This window comes from Elgaria multicarinata, chromosome 3 (assembly GCF_023053635.1).
Source record: "Elgaria multicarinata webbii isolate HBS135686 ecotype San Diego chromosome 3, rElgMul1.1.pri, whole genome shotgun sequence".
NCBI classification, from domain to species: domain Eukaryota; kingdom Metazoa; phylum Chordata; class Lepidosauria; order Squamata; family Anguidae; genus Elgaria; species Elgaria multicarinata.
In genome coordinates this window covers 121692810-121712752 of record NC_086173.1, presented here as the reverse complement: position 1 = coordinate 121712752, position 19943 = coordinate 121692810, and the positions used below count along the sequence as shown (strand labels likewise).

At 39.7% G+C, this 19943-nt stretch overlaps 1 protein-coding gene across 2 annotated transcripts; it reads right to left on the bottom strand.

Moving 5' to 3' along the window:
* Positions 1–819: 819 nt before the first annotated feature.
* Positions 820–17987, bottom strand: CCDC174 (coiled-coil domain containing 174). 2 transcript variants are annotated; one of them, XM_063121405.1, is made up of 11 exons: positions 17902–17987; positions 16420–16524; positions 13956–14056; positions 12504–12562; positions 8842–9022; positions 6898–6993; positions 5110–5246; positions 4764–4858; positions 4423–4546; positions 3278–3433; positions 820–2725 (listed from the first exon to the last, which is right to left on the bottom strand). In XM_063121405.1, the coding sequence occupies exons 1-11, from the start codon at positions 17941–17943 to the stop codon at positions 2397–2399; spliced, it is 1425 nt and encodes a 474-aa protein (XP_062977475.1). In that variant the 5' UTR covers positions 17944–17987; the 3' UTR covers positions 820–2396. The 2 variants fall into 2 exon arrangements, with proteins under 2 accessions (XP_062977475.1, XP_062977476.1); XM_063121406.1 differs by having other exon boundaries at positions 3278–3430.
* Positions 17988–19943: the final 1956 nt, after the last annotated feature.

Below are 19943 nucleotides of genomic sequence, written 5' to 3'. Positions count from 1 at the left end.
TTAGAACTTTGCTAACTGCTAATAAGATGCTAATATGTACAAATATACCTGCTTTTCACATGGCCAGTTGAAAAGTTCTTTGTCTGTAGGACTCTCTCCATGCTGCTACATTAAGCTCAATAAAACGGAGTTGCCTTACAACCAAAGTGGATTTTTTTTTATCCTTGACACACTTTACAGCACAACCCACAATCGTCTCCTTCTAAGGTTGTGCAACATGACATGTAAACCTGGACCGCTGGGTTGGGTTGTATGTCATGCTGCACAACCTACATAGGAGCAGATTGTGGGTTGTGCTGTAAAGTAGAAGTGTGGCCAGGTGGACCACTCGTCCCTAACAACCCATTGTTTTTTAAAAACCGGTGGATTTTCATTACATCCTCATCATATATTTATTTCTTACCCGCCTCTCCCCCTGGATCGAGGCGGGGTACAACACAAATACAAAACACATGTAAGCCAATCGTGGGTTGTGCTATAAGGTGGAAAGGCTGGGCACCACACCCACACATGTACAACCACCTGATGGGCTGTCATTATGTGCAAATAGCATATGCATCTAAAGTAATACATGTTGTTCCTATTTACAATGGCTGAACAAGTAACAAATCAAGCTAGATATTACTTTTGTTAAACTATACTCTATTTGTTTAAGCCATCACAAGCTTATGAATTCCCATGCTATTTCTCACGAATATATCATTTGCTTCAACAACAGACCTGAGATCTTACATTTTAGTTCAATAGAGAAGGGAGGACCTATAAATAATATCGTTTTCCTCAACTTTGAGGTAGAAAGTACAATTGACACTGTAGAGCTAGAAAAGATATCTGGGTTTATTTTGCTACTGGCCATCATAATCACAGTGACACAGTGAAAGGGACACCTTGAAATGTGTGTTTAATTTCGTTTTACTTACATAGCTGAACACAGGAAATCCCAACATCATGCAATGGTAAAATGGCAGTTTGATAATGCCCATATGAACCACCTGCTTCTTCAGTCTTGTCAGAAATCCAGATGATCAGTGGAAAGCAGGGACCATGACTTAACAGGATCTCATTTCTACACTAAGATGCCTTATACAATAGTTGACTACCATAATATAAACAAGACTTATAATTTAACAGACTACAATGGAACACCATTTAGCACTTGTAGTTATTTGAAATAAAAACTAAGTTTATCTAGTAAAACAAACTACTCTAATACTGGAATCCTAAGATTTATGTGAGAAAAACAACCAGACTGCTAAAAAGACGATTGGAGAGCACCTGAACAATATAAAAATCAAGAGACCAGGTGCTCCATTACTAAACCATTTCACAGAACAGCAGCATTCAGATTTGAAATGTTGGGCCCTGGATAGACTAAGCACACAGGATGACAAACAGCTACTAAGAAGGAAAATAAGACTGGATTCTGAAATTAAAAACTCTGAATCCGTGTGGCATAAATGAAGTTCTGGAATTTTTACCCACTATTGTGACTCTTCGACAATTAGCAGACACTCCCCAGCTATAGCAACAGTGTACAACACTTATCATAACTACATGGAAACGCCTGGTAGAGCCCAGAAAAAAATGAACGAAGAATATACAAATGAATTTGAGGAGTACCCTTTTTAGTCGCCATAGATTAATTCAGGAGACAATCTTTTTGCTAGAAGAAATTCTGCACACACTTCCTTCTAACAAGTAAGGAATTGTATATTATAATTCTCTAACAGACCACATTGATAAGATTTTAAATAACAATATATATGCATAGGCCCCTGTGGCAATGTGCTTAATTAACCCTATTCACAGAAATATGTTTTAATACATTGTGTTTCTCATTGTACTTTATTTTATTATTAACGTTTCAGGGATTTTCAGTCCAACATCTGGAGGGTCCCACTTCCCTCATCCCTGAACTAGAGAACTAATTCTGTGTAACTGAGAGCACAGGGGCAGCAACGTATTTCTCTTGAACAGTGGACCCTCATGCTATAGGGGCCTGAGCCTCATATTATGAAATAAGAAAAGAAAAAAAGTCAACGCTGGTCAGGATGGAGTGTACCTAAAGTAGGTCCTTGGGTCCCAATCCAAGTGCTTATGGTGATGCAAACAGCAATGGAAAGGGCAACAAATAGCAATGGCTGAATTATAAAAAACATTAGAGAAATGTATCACCTTTCAAACAAAAATCTTTAATTCTTGTAGTGACAGAAGCAGCATAGTTGTTGCAGTAAGCAGTAAGTTGTTGCAGTATCATCTCATAGTAAAGACATTTGATACCTATCCTATCATGACAACTTTCTCTTGAACTTTAAACAAAACAAAAATTTAGAACCCTAAAAACAGGTCCCTAATTCATCTGTAAGCCACTGACCTTGCCTAACAGCATCTAAAGATCATGTTACTTGCTTATAGTAGGACAGCATATCATCTAAACTTTGGTAAACTAGCTCCTGGTCTTGCAAGCCACTATCAGATGCCTGAGTGGGAGGAAACTGATTGTTCTGCGAGCTGCTACTGTGGGTCTCAGAGGATGGGGATGGCAGGTCCCTTCTCGGATTTTGCTTGTTTTTTTCATATGAGGATCCAGGTTTGTTCCAGCTCTGGCTTTTAAAGTCATGAGCTCTCTTTTGGCCAATAAAGTAAGCAGGAGGTGGTGCAAATTCTGGGTCTCGTTCATTCCTGAGATCTGACTGCTTCTTTGACCAGAGTCCAAAAGTAAATTCTATTAGTGAGAAACAAAAACAAAACAAAAAGATCAAACTCAGTTTTCTGTTCATATTTCATTCAGCTCAAGCACTGTGCAGCCGTAGGGAATCCAAGCCTGTTTTAACATTAAACCTTCTTTCATCGATCTTTTTCATTCTGTGTTGCCACGAAAACTGCAGAAGCACAACTGAAGCAGTTGGCGCTATATGCCTACAATACAGACTCATGTTTGCTATGCCCTCTAGTGGTGTGAGGAAGGTGGACATCAGAAAACAAAGTCAGCAGCATAAACAGTTTTTCATTATAAAGTCCTCAAGGGAATCAAGAGCTATAACAGAGAAAAGGCGAAGCTAAAATATTTCCCCTGTATTTCAGAGTGAACAGATGCCGTCTCCAAACAGTTTTGTACATACAGAGGAGATACATACAAGCATGGGATTCCCTTACCTGAAATGATACTGGCCCACCAAACAAGAGCTTATATTGTAAGCCATGACACAGTTCAACAAGCTGATAGCTCAAAGGTTTTTATACCCCATTATGCTGAGGCAAATTGCTAAGTTCTTACCTTTGCCTTTATCCCACTCTCGAACGTAGGGAACTCCAGGCTTTGTATCTTTCCGTTCCTGGATGACAACTTCCACTTTTCTACTTTCTGTGGAAGCTCTTGGCACTTCTGCAGGCTTGGGTTCAGCGGGGACTGGCTCCGCAGTGTCTTCCTCTGCTGCGATGGAGAATAATAATTTTGACTTGAGCCATGAGATAACTGCACAAGCTAATTGCCATGTCACAGTCAAGTGTTTAAATATTATTGAACTTTCAAACACATTTCACCGGGATGTTCACATTTCCTCCCCTCCCTCCGCCCCCCCCCCACAAAGAAAGTTACTGTAGATTAAGTCAGAAGAAAAAACGACAAAGCAAAACAAATTCACACACACCACCACCACAGCTTCAACTGTTCTGAGAAAACAGCACAAAAGGAGTGGAACTTTTTTTGCAACCTAGCTTAGAACAGCTACATTGTAGTATTGAAGAAAATTGGGCAAGAATAAAAAAAAATCACTATTACCGCCACCTCCCCTGTATTTAGACTATATAAACCGTGATTGTTCTGTATTTTGAACACTTTTCACACCCCTCATTTTCACCAGCTAATTAACCATGTTAGAAAGTGGGAAAAGATCAAAGCATTTGAATTAATTTAATTAAAAATACAAAATGCTTCTCAGTATCTGACAAAATAATGTACATGGAGATGAATAGATGGCATGGAGTTCTCTGATATCACTGAACTGGAAAAATAAAGTTTTGTCCCAGTCCACATCTGATCATTACTGTATACCTTCTGAGGATCCCCAATTATCTCTCAAGGATTCCTCATTCTCTCTCTTTCTCTCTCGTATACACACACACCTATTATTACTTATTTATTTATTGCATTTATATACTGCCCCATAGCCAAAGCTCTCTGGGCGGTTCACAAATCTTACCCTACTCTTCTCAAAAGCTGCATCCCTACCATTTTGGAATCAAAGTACTATTTTGGATTCAGAAGAGAAGAGATTCTGAATGCATTCTGAAATAAAATCCAATATGGTATTTGGATAAAAGGGGGAAAAATCATTTTTTCTGATTAATGAAAATGGCCCTTTATCTACATTCCAAAGATGTGGATATCCTGTTAAATAAATTAATTTAAAGAGACAGTACCTCCATTTTCCCTCGTATCACCATCTTTTAGTCTCTTTTTGGCTCGAAGCTTGGACAGCCTCGCTTCCAGAACAGCCTTACGTTTCTCCTTCAGATGTTCACGCTTTGTTCTCTGGTCGGTAGTCTTAAAAATGAAATACAATAATTCATTTCTGTTGCTATTCCAGTGTTACACTGCTCACATCACACACAGACACTATATACTAGTTATATAAGGTGGGGGGAGGTTCAACATACAGGTTTTAATGTAATCACCATTTTCTGATAAACAGACTATACAGCCAAGCTCTATATTGAAACATTTTTTTCTCAGCATAGGCTTTGATGCTTGAACTCCATACCTGTTCTCGTAGCATTTCTAAAGTTTCCATTTGTTTTCTTCTCAAAGCCTGATCACGGGCAAAGGCAAAGTAACCAACACCAAGCTGTCTGGCCTCTGAAAGAAAGATTTTGCACCAGGTTCGAATTTATCAAACATTATTAACGCCAGGTTCAAAGGCATCTGCCTTATACAGCGTCACACCCTTGGTCCATCTAGCTCAGTAGTGACTGGCAGCAGCTCTCTAGGTTTCAGACTGGAATGTTCCTCAGCCCTATCAGGAGATACCAGGGACTGACTAGAATCCATTGGGAGAAGAAATGTGCCCTATTTCTCAAGAAGATGTGCTTAATAGGAACACTACATACCGTTTTCTCGAATGTCCTCATAATGTATTGGCCCCATTGGTTTCTTTAGGGCTTCTTCTTCTTCTCTTTCCCACTCCTGACGTTGAAGCTCCCTTCTCATATCTTCAGACAACAGAGTTTTCCCATCAGTCATTTGCCTATTTGAAAAGAAAAGAGCATCCCTGAAGAGCTGGAACCTGCTAAATGGTAGAAAACAATACCTAGAAAACCAGACTGAATAGGAAAAAAGTGTGTGTGGGGGGGATCATTTCATGGAACATTTCTGATAAACATTCTGCTGAACCACCAGGGCAATTGCAGAGCAGCAATGAAGTATGTATCTCTACATGCCCTTATTATATGGGCTTGGAAAAGGTAAAAAGACATTTTCTGCTGGTCTTAGCTATTGCAACAGGACATAGGGAGGAGGTATGTAAAATTTCTCAACATATTGAAGCTATATTTTCCAAGGGATTTTTTTTTTGGGGGGGGGAATGGAAATGACATGGGACTGAACTATTTACACAATTTTCTTATCCCTTCTAATCTTCATCAGCTGGTTTGCCCACTACAGCCTGTTCTGGATAGGGGCAGTCTGGCTACAATGGCTTATGCTCTAGTAACCTCTCAATTGCACTACCGAATTGCATTGTATACAAGCCTGCTTTTGAAGACAACTCAGAAACTTGAGTTGTCACACAGAGGAGGGCCAGGATCTCTTCTCGATCCTCCCAGAGTGCAGGACACAGAATAATGGGCTCAAGTTACAGAGAAGCCAGATTCCAGCTGGACATCAGGAAAAACTTCCTGACTGTTAGAGCAGTACGACAATGGAACCTAGGGAGGTTGTGGGCTCTCCCACACTAGAGGCATTCAAGAGGCAGTATATGATGGGGGTTACTGGGGAGGAGTGATGATGGGAAACTTTCCTTTCATGAACCCATTCATCTAAGGAAAGAAAAAAATTCTACTCGTTTCATTAGAACATATTAAAATTCAATTCTATAGGGGAGGGGTGCTTTAGAATACTGTCAAGCTTGCACAAGATTGCTAAGTTAATTTGTCCGCAAATAATGCATGAAGAGGCTTTTATCTACAATGAACATTTTAGATTTTGCCAGCACTGACATTCCCCTCCTGGAATAAGTGTTTCAAGAATGATTTGCAATATTCAAAACAGCTAGGCAGCCATTTTGTACTCTTTCCCAAAATATCCTTGTTTCTCTAAATTATTTCCTTGTTCTTAAGCTGGGACATAAAAATATAAGTCTCAAATCTGGGCTGATTTGACATGTACTACAAATTACCACTTCTGCTGAGAACATTATGAAAGACATTTCAGCCAATAAAATTTTATGACTGCCGATTTTACTTAAACCAGAAATCATGTACTTAAGTAGACTTCACTCTATAGAAGGATCAAAAGTCCTCTGAGCAAAGGGAAACGAACCCTCGGGAACACGAATAGGCATTTGGCACAGACTAGCATGGTGACAATGATCATCTGTAAAGGAGGAGGTTTCGAAAAGCCTTCCCCAAACAGACTAGCCCCTGTTTTTCTGGCTTTGTTTTTAAAATGAATATTTTTTTAATTTGCTTTTTTAATCTTCTTTCTTTTACTGTTTATATCTATGTTCACCGCTCTGGAATCTGTTTAGATAATTGAGAGGGTATATAAATGTTGTAAATAAATAAATAAATAAATATTCAACTGGAGCCCAACTGGCCAAGCACCTCCCTAACCTCCGCTCTCCAACAAGAGGGATCGTGTATAAAAAAAGTGACTATTTTCTTCAGGATGAGCATCACCTCTTCCCTTGGAGCTCTTTATCCATTTGAAGCAGATGTGGCAAATCTTTCTTCATGCAGCGTCTAGATCGGCCTAAAGAATCCACATAGTCAACCCTAGAATTAAGAGCAAAGTTAACTTTATGCAAGAGTCGGAATCTGATTTATATCTAGTAAAGAAGTAAAAATGAATATATAAATAGTGCCTTCATTATCCCCACCATAAATATTAACAGTGACAGTTAAGACAGTATCGGGGCGGGGTGGGGGGCAGAGAAGAGAACAAGTATTTAGCATTGATCTTCTTCACACATTTTAAAACACTCATTAAAATGCAGTTTTTTGCCTTTGTAATAAGTTAGATAGATAACTATTAAAGATCTGCAATAGCACATTGCTAAACTGGAGCCTGGTGTCTGTTCCCTGTGGCGAAAATAATGAGACAGCATTGACTTCCTACACAAATATTAAATTGCAACAATACATTTTAATTACCAAACGAAGACTCATTGCTTCCACAATTGTTCCACGATTTTAATGAAAGCCGCAGACAAATGCAAAGCAGGATTCTGTCCTTGTTCTTTTTGTTTTAAATGGAAAATGGAAAAACTGTTTCTCACTCGTATCAAAAACTGTTCAAGATCCAGATAAATAGCAGTACGTGCTACCCTTTATCTGCAGCAAAGTATTCTTTAAAATTGAGTTCTCCTAATTATTTATGGAGCACAGACAGAGCTGTTCAAGTGCTGATGGGCACAGCATGCAGTGCTAATTAACCATCAATGATTGTTGCTTTCATTAAGTTGCTTTTTACAAGTCCATTAAGGACACAGAAATGGCACTCTTTTTAGTTCTAAAATATATTCTTCTCCAGAGATACCTGTTGATGAGTTTGGATATACCACCCAATGCTGTTCTCATTGTGGATACATAGAGGGAATGGGACTTTTCATATTCTTTCCGTCCCCTGCAGCCCCTACCTCCATGTGCCCTCCAAATACCCTCTGGAGGGTTGCGAGAACCCTCCAGAGTTGGCCGTGTGTGTGTGTGTGTGTGTGTACGCGTGTGTAGGGGGATTAAGTGCAGAGGAGAGGACACAGGAAGTCTCGTTCCACATTCCAAAAAAGGTTTCTGGATCCAACACATAGTTTTCTCTAACTATGAGTGCAGATCTTGGATGTTTTCCCATTTCTTCTTGACACTTTTATTCTCATTAAACTTGCTGTCCAGAAACAAGTTATCAATTGTTTGCAGTACTCAAATGATTGAACTGTTAGATCTCTACCACTGTCAGGTATAAGTACAAAGCCGACTTATACATGACAACCACCATGAGAAATATAATTTTTGTAACCCAGAGACTCACACACGTACAAAAGCTCCAGGCAAACCAGCAAGACACCTGTTATGATCTTGTTGACCATCAAGTTCACAGATCATCTTGAGGCAGACTGAGGAATTCCAATGCTTATAAAGGCAAGCACCATTTTTTTAACCTGAATTGTACCACTGGAAGGAATAAATAGTAGCTTACGCAAGGAGCTTGGTACATAACAAATAGGAAATTGGTGAACAGAATTTTAGCTGGCTGAGACTTCTGCACAAACTTGTACATATTTGAACAAGATTATGATATAATTCAATTGAGTACAATTCATGCAACACCACCCTTAAAGTGAAAAAGCATATTCTACTGGAAAATAGTCTACAAGAAAAAAAGTGGGAGAATATGGAAGAACATTTCCTGATAGGAAAGAAAGTTAATCACAGATTGTGAAGTAACAATATTCCTTACTGTGCGTGTGTGTGTGTGTGTGTGTGTGTGTGAGAGAGAGAGAGAGAGAGAGAGAGAGAGATCCTCCACATGCACACAGATGTACGTTTGCCAGGTAATTCAAGTTATTCCATGAGATTCCAGAGCAGCCACATAAAGCAGGACTGTACCACTACAGTGCTACAACCAACCATTCTTCAGTGGGGTCCTGCGGAGGTGGAATTTCTGCTTCTGAGAGTCTCTCTTCTTCCCCATTCTCCTTCTCTGCTACCTTCCTAGCAGCTTCATTTGCACACTGTTCTTGTACTTCTCTCTGTTTGTCAATGATCTTCTGAGTGAAATCCACAAGGTACAAATCCTCAGTTTCTTCATCTAAGAAAGAAAATCAATTCTTAAATAACAGACATCAAGCGAATCCAGCTGAGATAGCAGAGTCAATATAAAATTGCAGCAATCAGCACTATCGCTGCCAACAATGTTCTTAACTATACTACATGACAACGTGCAGAAGATTATACTATGAAAGCAATCCTTGGGGGTTTCTTCAGCCTTATTTAAACATAGCTATTAATTCTGCTGTACATAAAGACAAAAGCTCCAGATCTCATGAACTTTTTCTCGCCTTCATCCTACAACTTCATTTCAACTAATAACCGGATAGGTGTCATGTCAGAGCTAGATATTCTGGGAAATGAACAGCTACCAGAAAAGAGCAGCAGCCACACAGTCTCTTCCCCCTCTCATTCTCAGCCACATCTATTAACACACAATACAAGGCTGCATTTTCTCTGCATCTGCAACCAATAAAGATGAGTTGGGGGTAAGCAAACGCACAGTGTGCTGACATTAGACATTTATGGGGTGGGGGTGGAAAGAAGGGGACACATGGGTCTGTTGTTTTTAATAGTAGCCACACATCTTCCATAATTAGCTCTGGCCTTAGTAGTTGACTGAGCAAAAAAATATTCACCATAAAGGTAATAACTGCACACGCGCCAGCTGAGAAGCATTCTATTTTCTATACCTCAAAACGTGTATCAGACCTCAGAGATTTTTTCACAGAGATATACATGCCATCCCCTTTTTTTTTGCACTAACCTTTGACAGCTGTCAATCAAAGCTGCAGTTAGCGTTAAAGGGTGCGAAACAGGGGGTTGCATGTAGATCTCTGAAAACAAGATGCTGGGGGCTTGGGCAAATGGGAATTGGAAGCAGGGCATCTCCAAGTGTTGGGGGCAATACTTAAAACCCCGGGGATCACCTGCCAAGGGGGTGATCTGCACCGCTTTCCCCCACCAGTCAACTGTCAAAGGCTGTAAAATCAACCCATATACAGTCTTCTCTTGTCAGTTACCTTGTATGTTTGACAGCTGAAACATACAAGGTATCAGATAAGGCAAGCCTATATATTTTAGAACGTCAAGAGCTGCACAACCAAAATCCGACCCCAAAAATGATTTTAAAAAATACAAAGACATTCCAGGACAATTTAAAAAAAAATGTATGTCAGCACAAATGGATTTTTAGAGCCCTTATGAGAGCTAAAAGACTTATCACGTTGGAAGAACAAATCCTCACCACCCAAAATGCAATGGATTGAGGACTTAAAACTATTAACATTTGAATAGGCGTTACATAGGGACGACTTGCGAGTGGATAAATACATGGGTATCTGGTTTGCTTTTCTTGAAACCTATGCATAACTCTGTCTCGTTTTTTATGAATAGTATACCTGATGAAAAACGATATTTCTATATATGAACTCTTTTTCTTTTTCACGATATATTTTTGTTCTGTTTTGTTAATATTCACAACAATAAATACATACATACCTGTCAGCCCTAATCTGCACAAATGTCGGGAGGATTTTTCTTTAAAAGGAAAGGTGTTAGGGAACGAGGGGCAGCCCTTCCACAGTTCTGCTCGGGCACCATTGGAAGGGGTGTCACTCATTCACAGGTGAGATTGCTCGGTAAGAGTGGGAGCACTCCTGCCAAGCGGCTGGCTGGCTGGCTGACGCTCATGCTGGGCCGGCAGTGCTGGGCCATCATGAGTTGAACAACCTCAAGGACAAGCCACCCTGCAGGAACCAGTCCAGGTTCGTATGACACAACAACCCACGTGGCTTGTCACCCACGGTGTGTTGCCGTGTCATGCAAACTCAGTCACAATTTTGAGAAATTCTGAAGCCGTGAAAAAAACAAAAAATTGGGGGAAAATTAGCAATTCTTATTTTTTTGACGCCCATTAAAAATCTAAGGTCACTTAGTGGCTTTAGGACAGGCTTCCCCAACCCGGTGCTCTCCAGATATAGCTCCCATCAACCCCAGGCTGAGTGCTCTAGTCCAAAACATCTGGAGGGCATCAGGTTGGGAAAGGCTGTTTAAGGAACATAAATTATATGTGTAACTTGGTTTGCTTATGAAATTATTTTATTTAATTATTTAGTGCATTTTTATACCAGCCAATAGCCAAAGCTATTATGAATAAATACTATAAATACCTTGTCTTAAATATTTTATTCGTCATTCTAAAAGAAATGATTTTATAACCCAAACCTGTTCAATTTTTTAGTTTTTGGAAAAATACCAAAAAAAAAAAGGTTCTACAGGGGCGGGGGAGATAGGAAATACCCTCCCTGAATTTTTCCAGACCTTCACATCTCTAGTGTTAAACAGTTACATTTTGCAGAAGTCCTTGTCTGATATTACTGCTACAGTGGAGAGTTTAATCAGCGTCCCTTGGTACTTAATTGGTTAGAAAAATAAGTTCAATTCAATCTAGGACAGCGTTGTAAACAGTAATTGTCCAGCATTTGCCAACTCCTTTCTTATAGAAGTAAAAAGGCTGTAGAAAAGCCAGGGAGCCATTCCAGGAAGAGATCTGTGGGTTTTTTCCTAGGCTGGCACCCAATTCTCAAGATGATTGATCATCTGGCTTCTTTATTCCTGTTGAGGACACTTCATCATGCTAACCCAAACCAGTGTTCTTTTTCATGTCCTAACTGAGCTAGAGTAAGTTGCTCAGCAACCCTGTGTCAGGTCTGGAAGACCAATGCCCATAGTCCAAATACCACAAAGTATTTTCTTATTGATCTAAACTTGGAGATCAGACTTGAACTCAAAATAACTATTTTCTAGCAAACAAAGCCCTCTTCTTTCCCTAAGAAAAGATACCTTTCTTTCCAAGGATTAACCCCAAGCCAAGCAAAGGGCAAGGGGAGACCGACCTGGCCCATCCATTGGGCAGACAAGGGGCAACGGCAGGGTAGTTGCTGCCTGCTGGAAAGCACACTCAACCCCAACTGTGTGTCTCCCTGGGACTGCAGAAATAAGGGGGAAAGAGCACTCTGGATCCATGAACTGGCCAAAGGAACAAGAGCCACCATTTGCTATTCAAGCAAGTACACCAGCAAGGGAATGTCAGCCAGGCCTGAACAGGATAGGAATACCTGCTAACTGCTCATCACATTTGGTCTGGCCTTGAAAAACTGATCTCCCTCCTCTACCTTTCCCCTCCACTCCCTTTCCCTTGTATATGTTTTATCTTTTCAGTTTGTAAGCCCGATGGCAGGGCACATCTCTCTCTCTTTTTTATTGGTGCGAGTCACTCTGGGAGACAGTAATTATCTGAAAACCAGGATAAAAATACAGGAAATAAGTGGAACGACCCAGAAATACACTTCAAACACTTCAGGGCAGTAGCAGCAGCCAGATCACAGATTTGCAATACAACCCCAAGCATGTTTGCCTGAACCAACAAAGTTCACTGTCCCTATGAAGAATGCCAGAGCTAAAGCCTTAGATTGATGGAGGTGTAAACATGAAATCCCAAGAAGTACAAATTTGTTCACCTGGAAAGTCTCCTTTTGTCATCTGCTCGTAGAGTTGTGCTTTCTCTTCGAGTTTCTGTCTAAACAAACCAATAAAAAAACCCATCTCAGTATCGCTTATAACATGACATGGCAATAAGCCTTTTTGCCATTGTGAACACAGGAAAAAACCCTCATTTCTTCAATCTATTACATGCAGTCAAGATTGCCTCTTCTCAAACTAGCCTAAGCTGCCCTCAGTGACAAGCAGTTTTCTTCCAGTACCGCAGCGGCACTTTTTGATTCCTGTGAGTGCGACGGCTTCGCTGCTGGGTCTCTGCAGCTATATCTATGAACTGGCTACATCACAAGTATTGTTCACCACACAATGGGCACGTTCAGAAGACACCTTAAACCATGGTGAATAAGGCTTTTTGCTTTATTCACCATAGTTAAAGCCACGGTTTAAGGTGTCTTCTGAACACAGCCCAGCTTTCTGGCTTAACTACCATGGTTAAAGCCATGGTTTAAGGTGTCTTCTGAATGGGGCCAATCATGGGCACAACATACACATTTGAGGACTTCTCAGGATGAATCCCACAGAGTCAGCCTTGTTCACATATAAAAGCACTTTCCAAGGAACCCAGAAACCACTAATCAGAGGGTTGGCCCATTGTTGAAAGCAGCATTCTTGAGGAGACAGTTAAGAAAGCAACCTCTTTGAGCAGAATTAGAAGGAACCCTTGCCGCCAGCACAATTCTCTACCTTGTATGCACATCACGTATTTGATCACCAATGTCTTGTTCTTTTCCTGTCTGGGATGACATTGCTTTTAATGAAGCTGCCTGTGCGCTCCAAGCCATTTCCTCCCTATTGACCTCAGCAAAGGCAAGATGAGCCTTAAGAGGGACAATAATAGATCCAGCTCAAAAAAGCCCCCAAATCTCCAACAAATTATGTATACCAACAAATTATGTGTTGGTATACATAATTTTCAATGTGCAAAGTGCTTTACAGTCCTCTCACACAGACAATGAGGGACACTCATTATTATCCCTATTTTACAGATTAGAGAACTAGAGAATAACTCCTGTTAAACTGAAGGCTTCTAAGTAAAGATGAAGACAGCCCTGCATGACAGAATAAATTACTGATAGTGTTTACTCCAAAGCCATTCACCAAGGAAGTACATGCCTGAATTGGAACGCTATTCTCAAGTGCAAGTAAACTGATTCATTATGCCCTTAGAAATGGACTGCATAAAGACATTTTTATTTAAACATCCATAGTTTTATTGCTATAACTTGATTTTTAAATATTTTTATTATTTTGCATTTTGATGCAGCATCAGCTCTGAAGTGTGTGATCCTACCTTGCGTTTCTTCACTTAGGCAAAATATAATATTAATTACATATTACATGTTACTATTAATATAAAATGTAACAAGACTAATTAAACTTCAAATCTGCTCTGTTCAGAAGTGGAGGATTACCTTGATTTATCCAATGTTTGCTGCTCTTCTATCTTCTGTTCAGCATCTTTTTCAGCTCGATCTGAAACACCTTTGTTTTGCTTAATCCAAATGCTTGGCTTCTGCAACATCAAATTTTCAAAATACAAACCCAGAATTCAGCTTTGTATAGATATATTAAAAATAGCCATGTAGAACATCTGCCAGATCTATCTAACCATTATCTTGCCTCGACCAATGGCCTGTTCCAGAGACTTCTGAATACGAGTAGGCAACCTAAGGTCCCTTAGCTGCATCAAGCCGCCAAGGCTCCCCTCCCGCCCCGCAAAGCTTATTCTGACTATAACAAATGGCCTGTAAGTGAATTGCCCAACAGCTGGAGATTGGGATTGTGCAGGCTGCAAGATCCTACCCCTTCTTAAAACAAACTGTTTAAAAGCATAAAGCAGTGTCACACTTAGTATTTGCCTATTAGCATCTTCCTTCATTCTCCATGCATTTTTAATACCATGTTGTCATTCATCACAATGTCTACTGTGAATTCTCATATTTGTGTGGAAATGTAATCAAGCTCTTTTCTATTCATTTGTTCACCCTCACTCATGATCATACAGACTTCTGTAATTTCATAAATAAATCTCAAGTAACTATAACGATGAAGTTTCTAACACGCATGGAAGAATGAACTTTTGTAGGATTAAGAATGAAGTCTAAACACTCAACAGTGTGAAACTATATATGCCAATTCATAAATAAGCCCCTTTGAATTCAAAGGGATTTACTCCTTAGAATTTGTGTTTAAGGCAGCCTAAATTACTCTTCAATCATTAAGCACATTCATTAGGGCATAAGTGATCCTTAATTTTGTGTAAACATGCTTCGGATCATGCTTTATGACTATTACTTCTGTGAAAAAATTAGGAAAACCATAGGCTGGGTTCAGCCCAAGAAGACTTCTGTAGAAGAGAGCTGTTGAGTGGACATAAATGGTTAAAATATAGGGACATCTTGGAGATGTCCCAAGGAGATTTCAAATTAAAAACAAGAGAAATGTTGTTAAAAGAGGGACATGTATGCCAATGGTTTTCTTATTTACAGATTATGGAGAAGTTTAAGAGTGATATAAAAGGGGGATTTGAGGAAACAAAGTCATTGTTTGAAGAAGCACTATGTACTAATGAAGAACATGTTATATCCAAGGTATATAAACTATTGTTAAACCTTGAGACAGAGAAGGAACAAATGAAGGATTGTTTGGTAAAATGGGGAAATAATTTTGGGTATATGATCCCAATGGAATTATGGAAAAACATGTGGACAAAAGGTTTTAAATATACATTAAGTACTAGACTTAAGAACATTTTTTATAAGATGATGTATAGATGGTATATGTTTCCTTCAAAGTTAGTGAAAATGTACAGGGGCTGTTTGGGAGACTGTTGGAAATGTGAAGAACGAGAAGGAACTTTTTACCACATGTGGTGGTCTTGTAAAAAAGCAAAAACTTACTGGGTTAAAATTCATTCATTAATGTAATTTTTTTTAAAGATAATTATAAAAATGAAACCAGAAGTATTTTTGCTTGGATTTATGGATGATCAATTAAAGGAAAAAGGACTGTTATTCCAATATACGATAACTAATGAAGAACATGTTATATCCAAGGTATGTAAACTATTGTTAACCTTGAGACGGAGAAGGAACAAATGAAGGATTGTTTGGTAAAATTTACGACATTACTATATGCAGAATACTGGGGGGGGATGGAAATCAAGTACCAACAACGGAAGAATGGCTTCTCAAGGTGTTAGAGTTGGCGGATATGGCGAAATTAATGGCATTAGTAAGAGAAAAATCAGTTACTTCATTCGCAATGGACTGGAAACCTTTGATAGCATATATACAAGAACTGCAAAAGAATGATTTGTTTGTATGTGGATTCTACATATAACTTGTGGTTGTTGTTTTCTTGTGGCCTTTTCATTTTTATGTAATCCTGAGCTGGCTAAATAGTAATAATTGACAGCCATTGTCTGACATGAAGATTGCTTCAAATGGAGTATATCCTTATGTATATGGTTTTTTTTAACAGATGTATTGTATGTGATGTTATGTATTCTGTATTGTTTCCCATTCCCCCCATGTGTTTCTGTAGAAAAATAATAAAAGTATTAAAATGAAAAAAAAAGGAGTACCAGAGACTAGCATGGAATTCTTAAAGATACCAATTGACAAGTTAAATCATACTGAATATCAGGTTAAACAACTCTTCAAATTACATCCACTTTTAAGCTCACGAGTCTTGAACCTGTTACATTTCTGGACATAACTGTTTAACATTACTGGTAGCTGTACAAGAAGAAGGCTACTCTTGCATTAGAGCCCCACTGAATTTAGCAAAAAGCTGCAATCCTATACAGAATTACCAGTGAATTCAATGGGCCTCACTTTTAAGCAGACAGTCACAAGATTAGACAAAAACTACCTTGTTTGTAGCTTTGGGCTTTACAGGGGCTCCAGCATCTTTCAGAAGTTTTTCTCTTTTGAATTCTTCCTGTTTTCGGAAAAGTTCAGCCTTCAAGTCTACAAGCTAGATGAGGAGCAGTGGGGGGAAAAGAAAAGTCAAATTCATTTAAAAAGAAGGAATTTCTAAAGAGTTTAACTAGAAAACAAGTTTACAACTACAAAACAGTAGCACAAACAACCTTAGAAAATTCAGATACTGGTTTAAGGGGGCAACATAAAAACATGAAATGAAGGTTATTCATATATTTATGACATAGCTTCACCTTGACGTTTAGGTAGAAAAATATTGTATTAGAGGCAAAAAAACATAACCACTTCTAAATCTAGATTTACATTCATTGATAGCCTACAAAGAGAAATACCTTTAGAACAGCTTTTGATTTCCAATTTTTTTTATCAACCACTAATAAAATATAAGTGTTCATCATTTCAAATTCTTTTGATTAAATTAGTAACTGGAAAATAATGCATTTTATAGAACACTATTATTTTATCACTGGCATTTTCAATTGGGAAGTGATAGCCAAAGATTTAATAGGTTATTCATTAGTATTACTGATGAATACTAATGTGCTAAAACAATGTTCCCATCCTCTTACCCAGTAAATATACACAATCAATGAAAAGGCATGTCATCTTACCAACAATCTTAATAGTAGAGCTTAAATGTTATCTTGCATTACCGATTATGCAAGGACCTCTTTTACACAAAAACAAAAAATAATAATTACATTTAACGCTTAGGATACTGCAATGTAGCAGTGGGATGGTCCAGGCATCTGACCCATTGCTAAACGCCTTTAGATAGGGTGGCCAGTTTTTGAGTCATAGGTCTGCAAGAACTGAAAACATCTTACTGGAATGAACAAACAGGCCCAGAATGAATAGGCCCACTAGACAAGCCACCTACAACAGAAAGATATTAATGTACTTCAGACTGGCTTTTGTCAAAAACATCCCAACTATTTAAAAATAAAATTGCTTTGCTAAATCTCCAAATATATATATATATCCAGATTTGGTTAAATCTCCTCTCCCCATTGCCAGAAAAACTATTACATAAATAGCCCTGGAAATCTCATTATCCTAGTATTTTCTTTTTAAAACGCTGATATCAAGAGCTTCTCTACCTATCACACATTCCAAACAGGCCACCAGGACAAGCAGCGTGTCAGTGGAGCAAGAGAGAAGCAGGGCTTAAGTTGTGCCGGCGCTAAGTCTCACGGCCTGCTTTCAACCAACTGCTCAAACCTGAAGTAGGAATAAGAGACTTTACAAGCGTCCTTGAGCATGTGCAGAGTGCTCTCCCTATGCATACTATGGGAGAGATGGGTCTTCCAGGCTATTAGAAATAAAGGGCGAAGGGCCCAAGCCAGGACGGGGGTCCCTGATCCGATGAATCCATTCCCCTCCGCCCCGCCCTTTCACCTTTCCTGCTTACCGAGGAAACCGTCACATCCAATGGCTTCTTTTTACGGTCCATGATCCAGGCAGCAGCCGGCAAACGAAACTCTCAGTAAACAAATCCGCTCTCGAACACTTCCGGCTTATGACGTAAAACTCGACCTAGGTCCGGACTTCCGGCGGCTTCGTTATTACGACCATATTCGTCGACCTGCTTCTTACGACAGCGCCGTCAAGCGAAAGCGAGGAGGGCCCTTGGTTTGGCCAGCAAGAAATAAAGCGCGGCGCCTTAAGACGCGGCAAGGGAGTTGCCGTAGGTGTATGGTGCCTTTTTATCATAGAGGTAAAAGCATGAAGTAGGTAGGCGGCTCTTACCTAAGCGCACCAACATCGCAATCCTATACGTGTCTACTCAGAAGTAAGTCCCATTGGGTTCAGTGGGGCTTCCTCCCAGGTAATTGGGTATAGCTGTCGCAGCCTGCAGTTCTGAACTCACTTGCCTAGGAGTGAGCCTCATTCTGATTAGTTATATATAGGGTCGCATTGTAAGGCTGCAGCCCTAAACATTTACTAGGGAGGATGTTCCATTGAACTCAGTAGGACTTCCTTCTGAATAAACATGCTTAGGATTGCACTGTAAAGTTGTAATCCTATGCACACTTACCTGAGAGTAACTCCTGTTAAATTCTGTGACCCTTTCTTTGAATAGCAATGCTATAATTGGGTGGGCAAGTTGTTGTCCTCCTGATGTTTTGAGTTCCAACTCCCGTCAGTTAGCTAGATTGCCACTGTTAAAGGATGTTGGGAGTTGTAGGCCTGGACTAGTGGATTATTCTGCAGGGTTGCATCATTATGCCATTTCCTACCCCTTGCCCTCCCTGACCTTGGCAGAGCAATTCTATGCTTACATTACACTGGCGGAATGGCTGCTAAATCCACTCCACACCCAGCTCACAGACAGAGGGGGAAATGCAAGAGTGGTGTAAAAACAACCAACACACAACATCCCTGGAAACACAGCCCATGAATAAAAGACATGGGAAAGAGTCACAGCAGTTCTTATTTTCTGCATATGTTCCCTCTTTCTGTGTTTAAGGAGGAGATTGATGCTAAAGTATGGAGTGGGATTGCGGGGTGGGTAGGTGCAGGTGCAGATCCAGCTTAGGTTAGAGTTGGGGAAGTCAGAATAAAACTGCTGCTGGCAATGTGGTTGTCTTATTGAGAGAGAGAGTGTAAAGGTAGCGCACGTAAAGAGGAAAAAAAGCAAACAATTCCTATCATAGAATTAAGGAAAACAGTGGTAGTGGGGTTGGCTTTTCCCCACTATGGGTGTTCAGTATAAGGCACTAGTGGTGTGCAAATTGGGATTCCATATATACATTTTGGGTAGAGCTCTAAATTTAGTGGGTGCTAAAACGTTTACTTGCAGCAGAGTTCTTCAAGCATAGAGTTTTCCCTCACTAGAGCTTTGGATTGATTAATTTAGGATGTTTGTGCCCTGGATGCTGGAGTAGGTTAGGGAAAAGATGATGTTCTGGAAGTCTCACACTATTATGCATGATTTGTGAGAGTCCCTACTGATTGACTGTATTAGAGGTCAGCAAGGACAAACTGCAAAGCTTGTGTCCTCTCTATCCCCTAATACTCTGCTTAGTTACCCCTCCCCCCCAGACAAAATGGTGATCTGGGGTTAAGATGCTAGGGCAGCCTTTCCCAACCTGGTGCCCTCCAGATGTTTTGGACTATAACTTCAGACACTCCTGACCACTGGTTATGCTGGCTGGGGCTCATGTGAATTGTTAACATCTGGAAGTCAACTCCTGTCAGTCCCAGCCAGCATAGCCAATGATCAGGAGAGCTAGGAGTTGTCCAAATCCTCTGAAGGGCACCATGTTCGGGAAAGCTATACTAGGGTGAAGACAGACAGCAAAGCCATCTGCAAGTGACACTAGAAAAATAGAATATATTTTGCAAACATACATGTGAATGTTTGTTTTTTTCGGTCATAGACCAGCACAACAGAAAACATCATCACAATAATATTTAAACCCCCAATATACAATAAAATACATACATAAA

Coding starts and splice junctions, on each gene's coding strand:
- CCDC174 (XM_063121405.1), bottom strand. CDS start 17,943: ATGGACCGTAAAAAGAAGCCATTGGATGTGACGGTTTCCTCG. Junction 12,563..13,955: donor CAAACATTGGATAAATCAAG/GTAATCCTCCAC, acceptor TGGTTTGTTTAG/ACAGAAACTCGAAGAGAAAG. Junction 4,859..5,109: donor TGAGGACATTCGAGAAAACG/GTATGTAGTGTT, acceptor TCTTTCTTTCAG/AGGCCAGACAGCTTGGTGTT.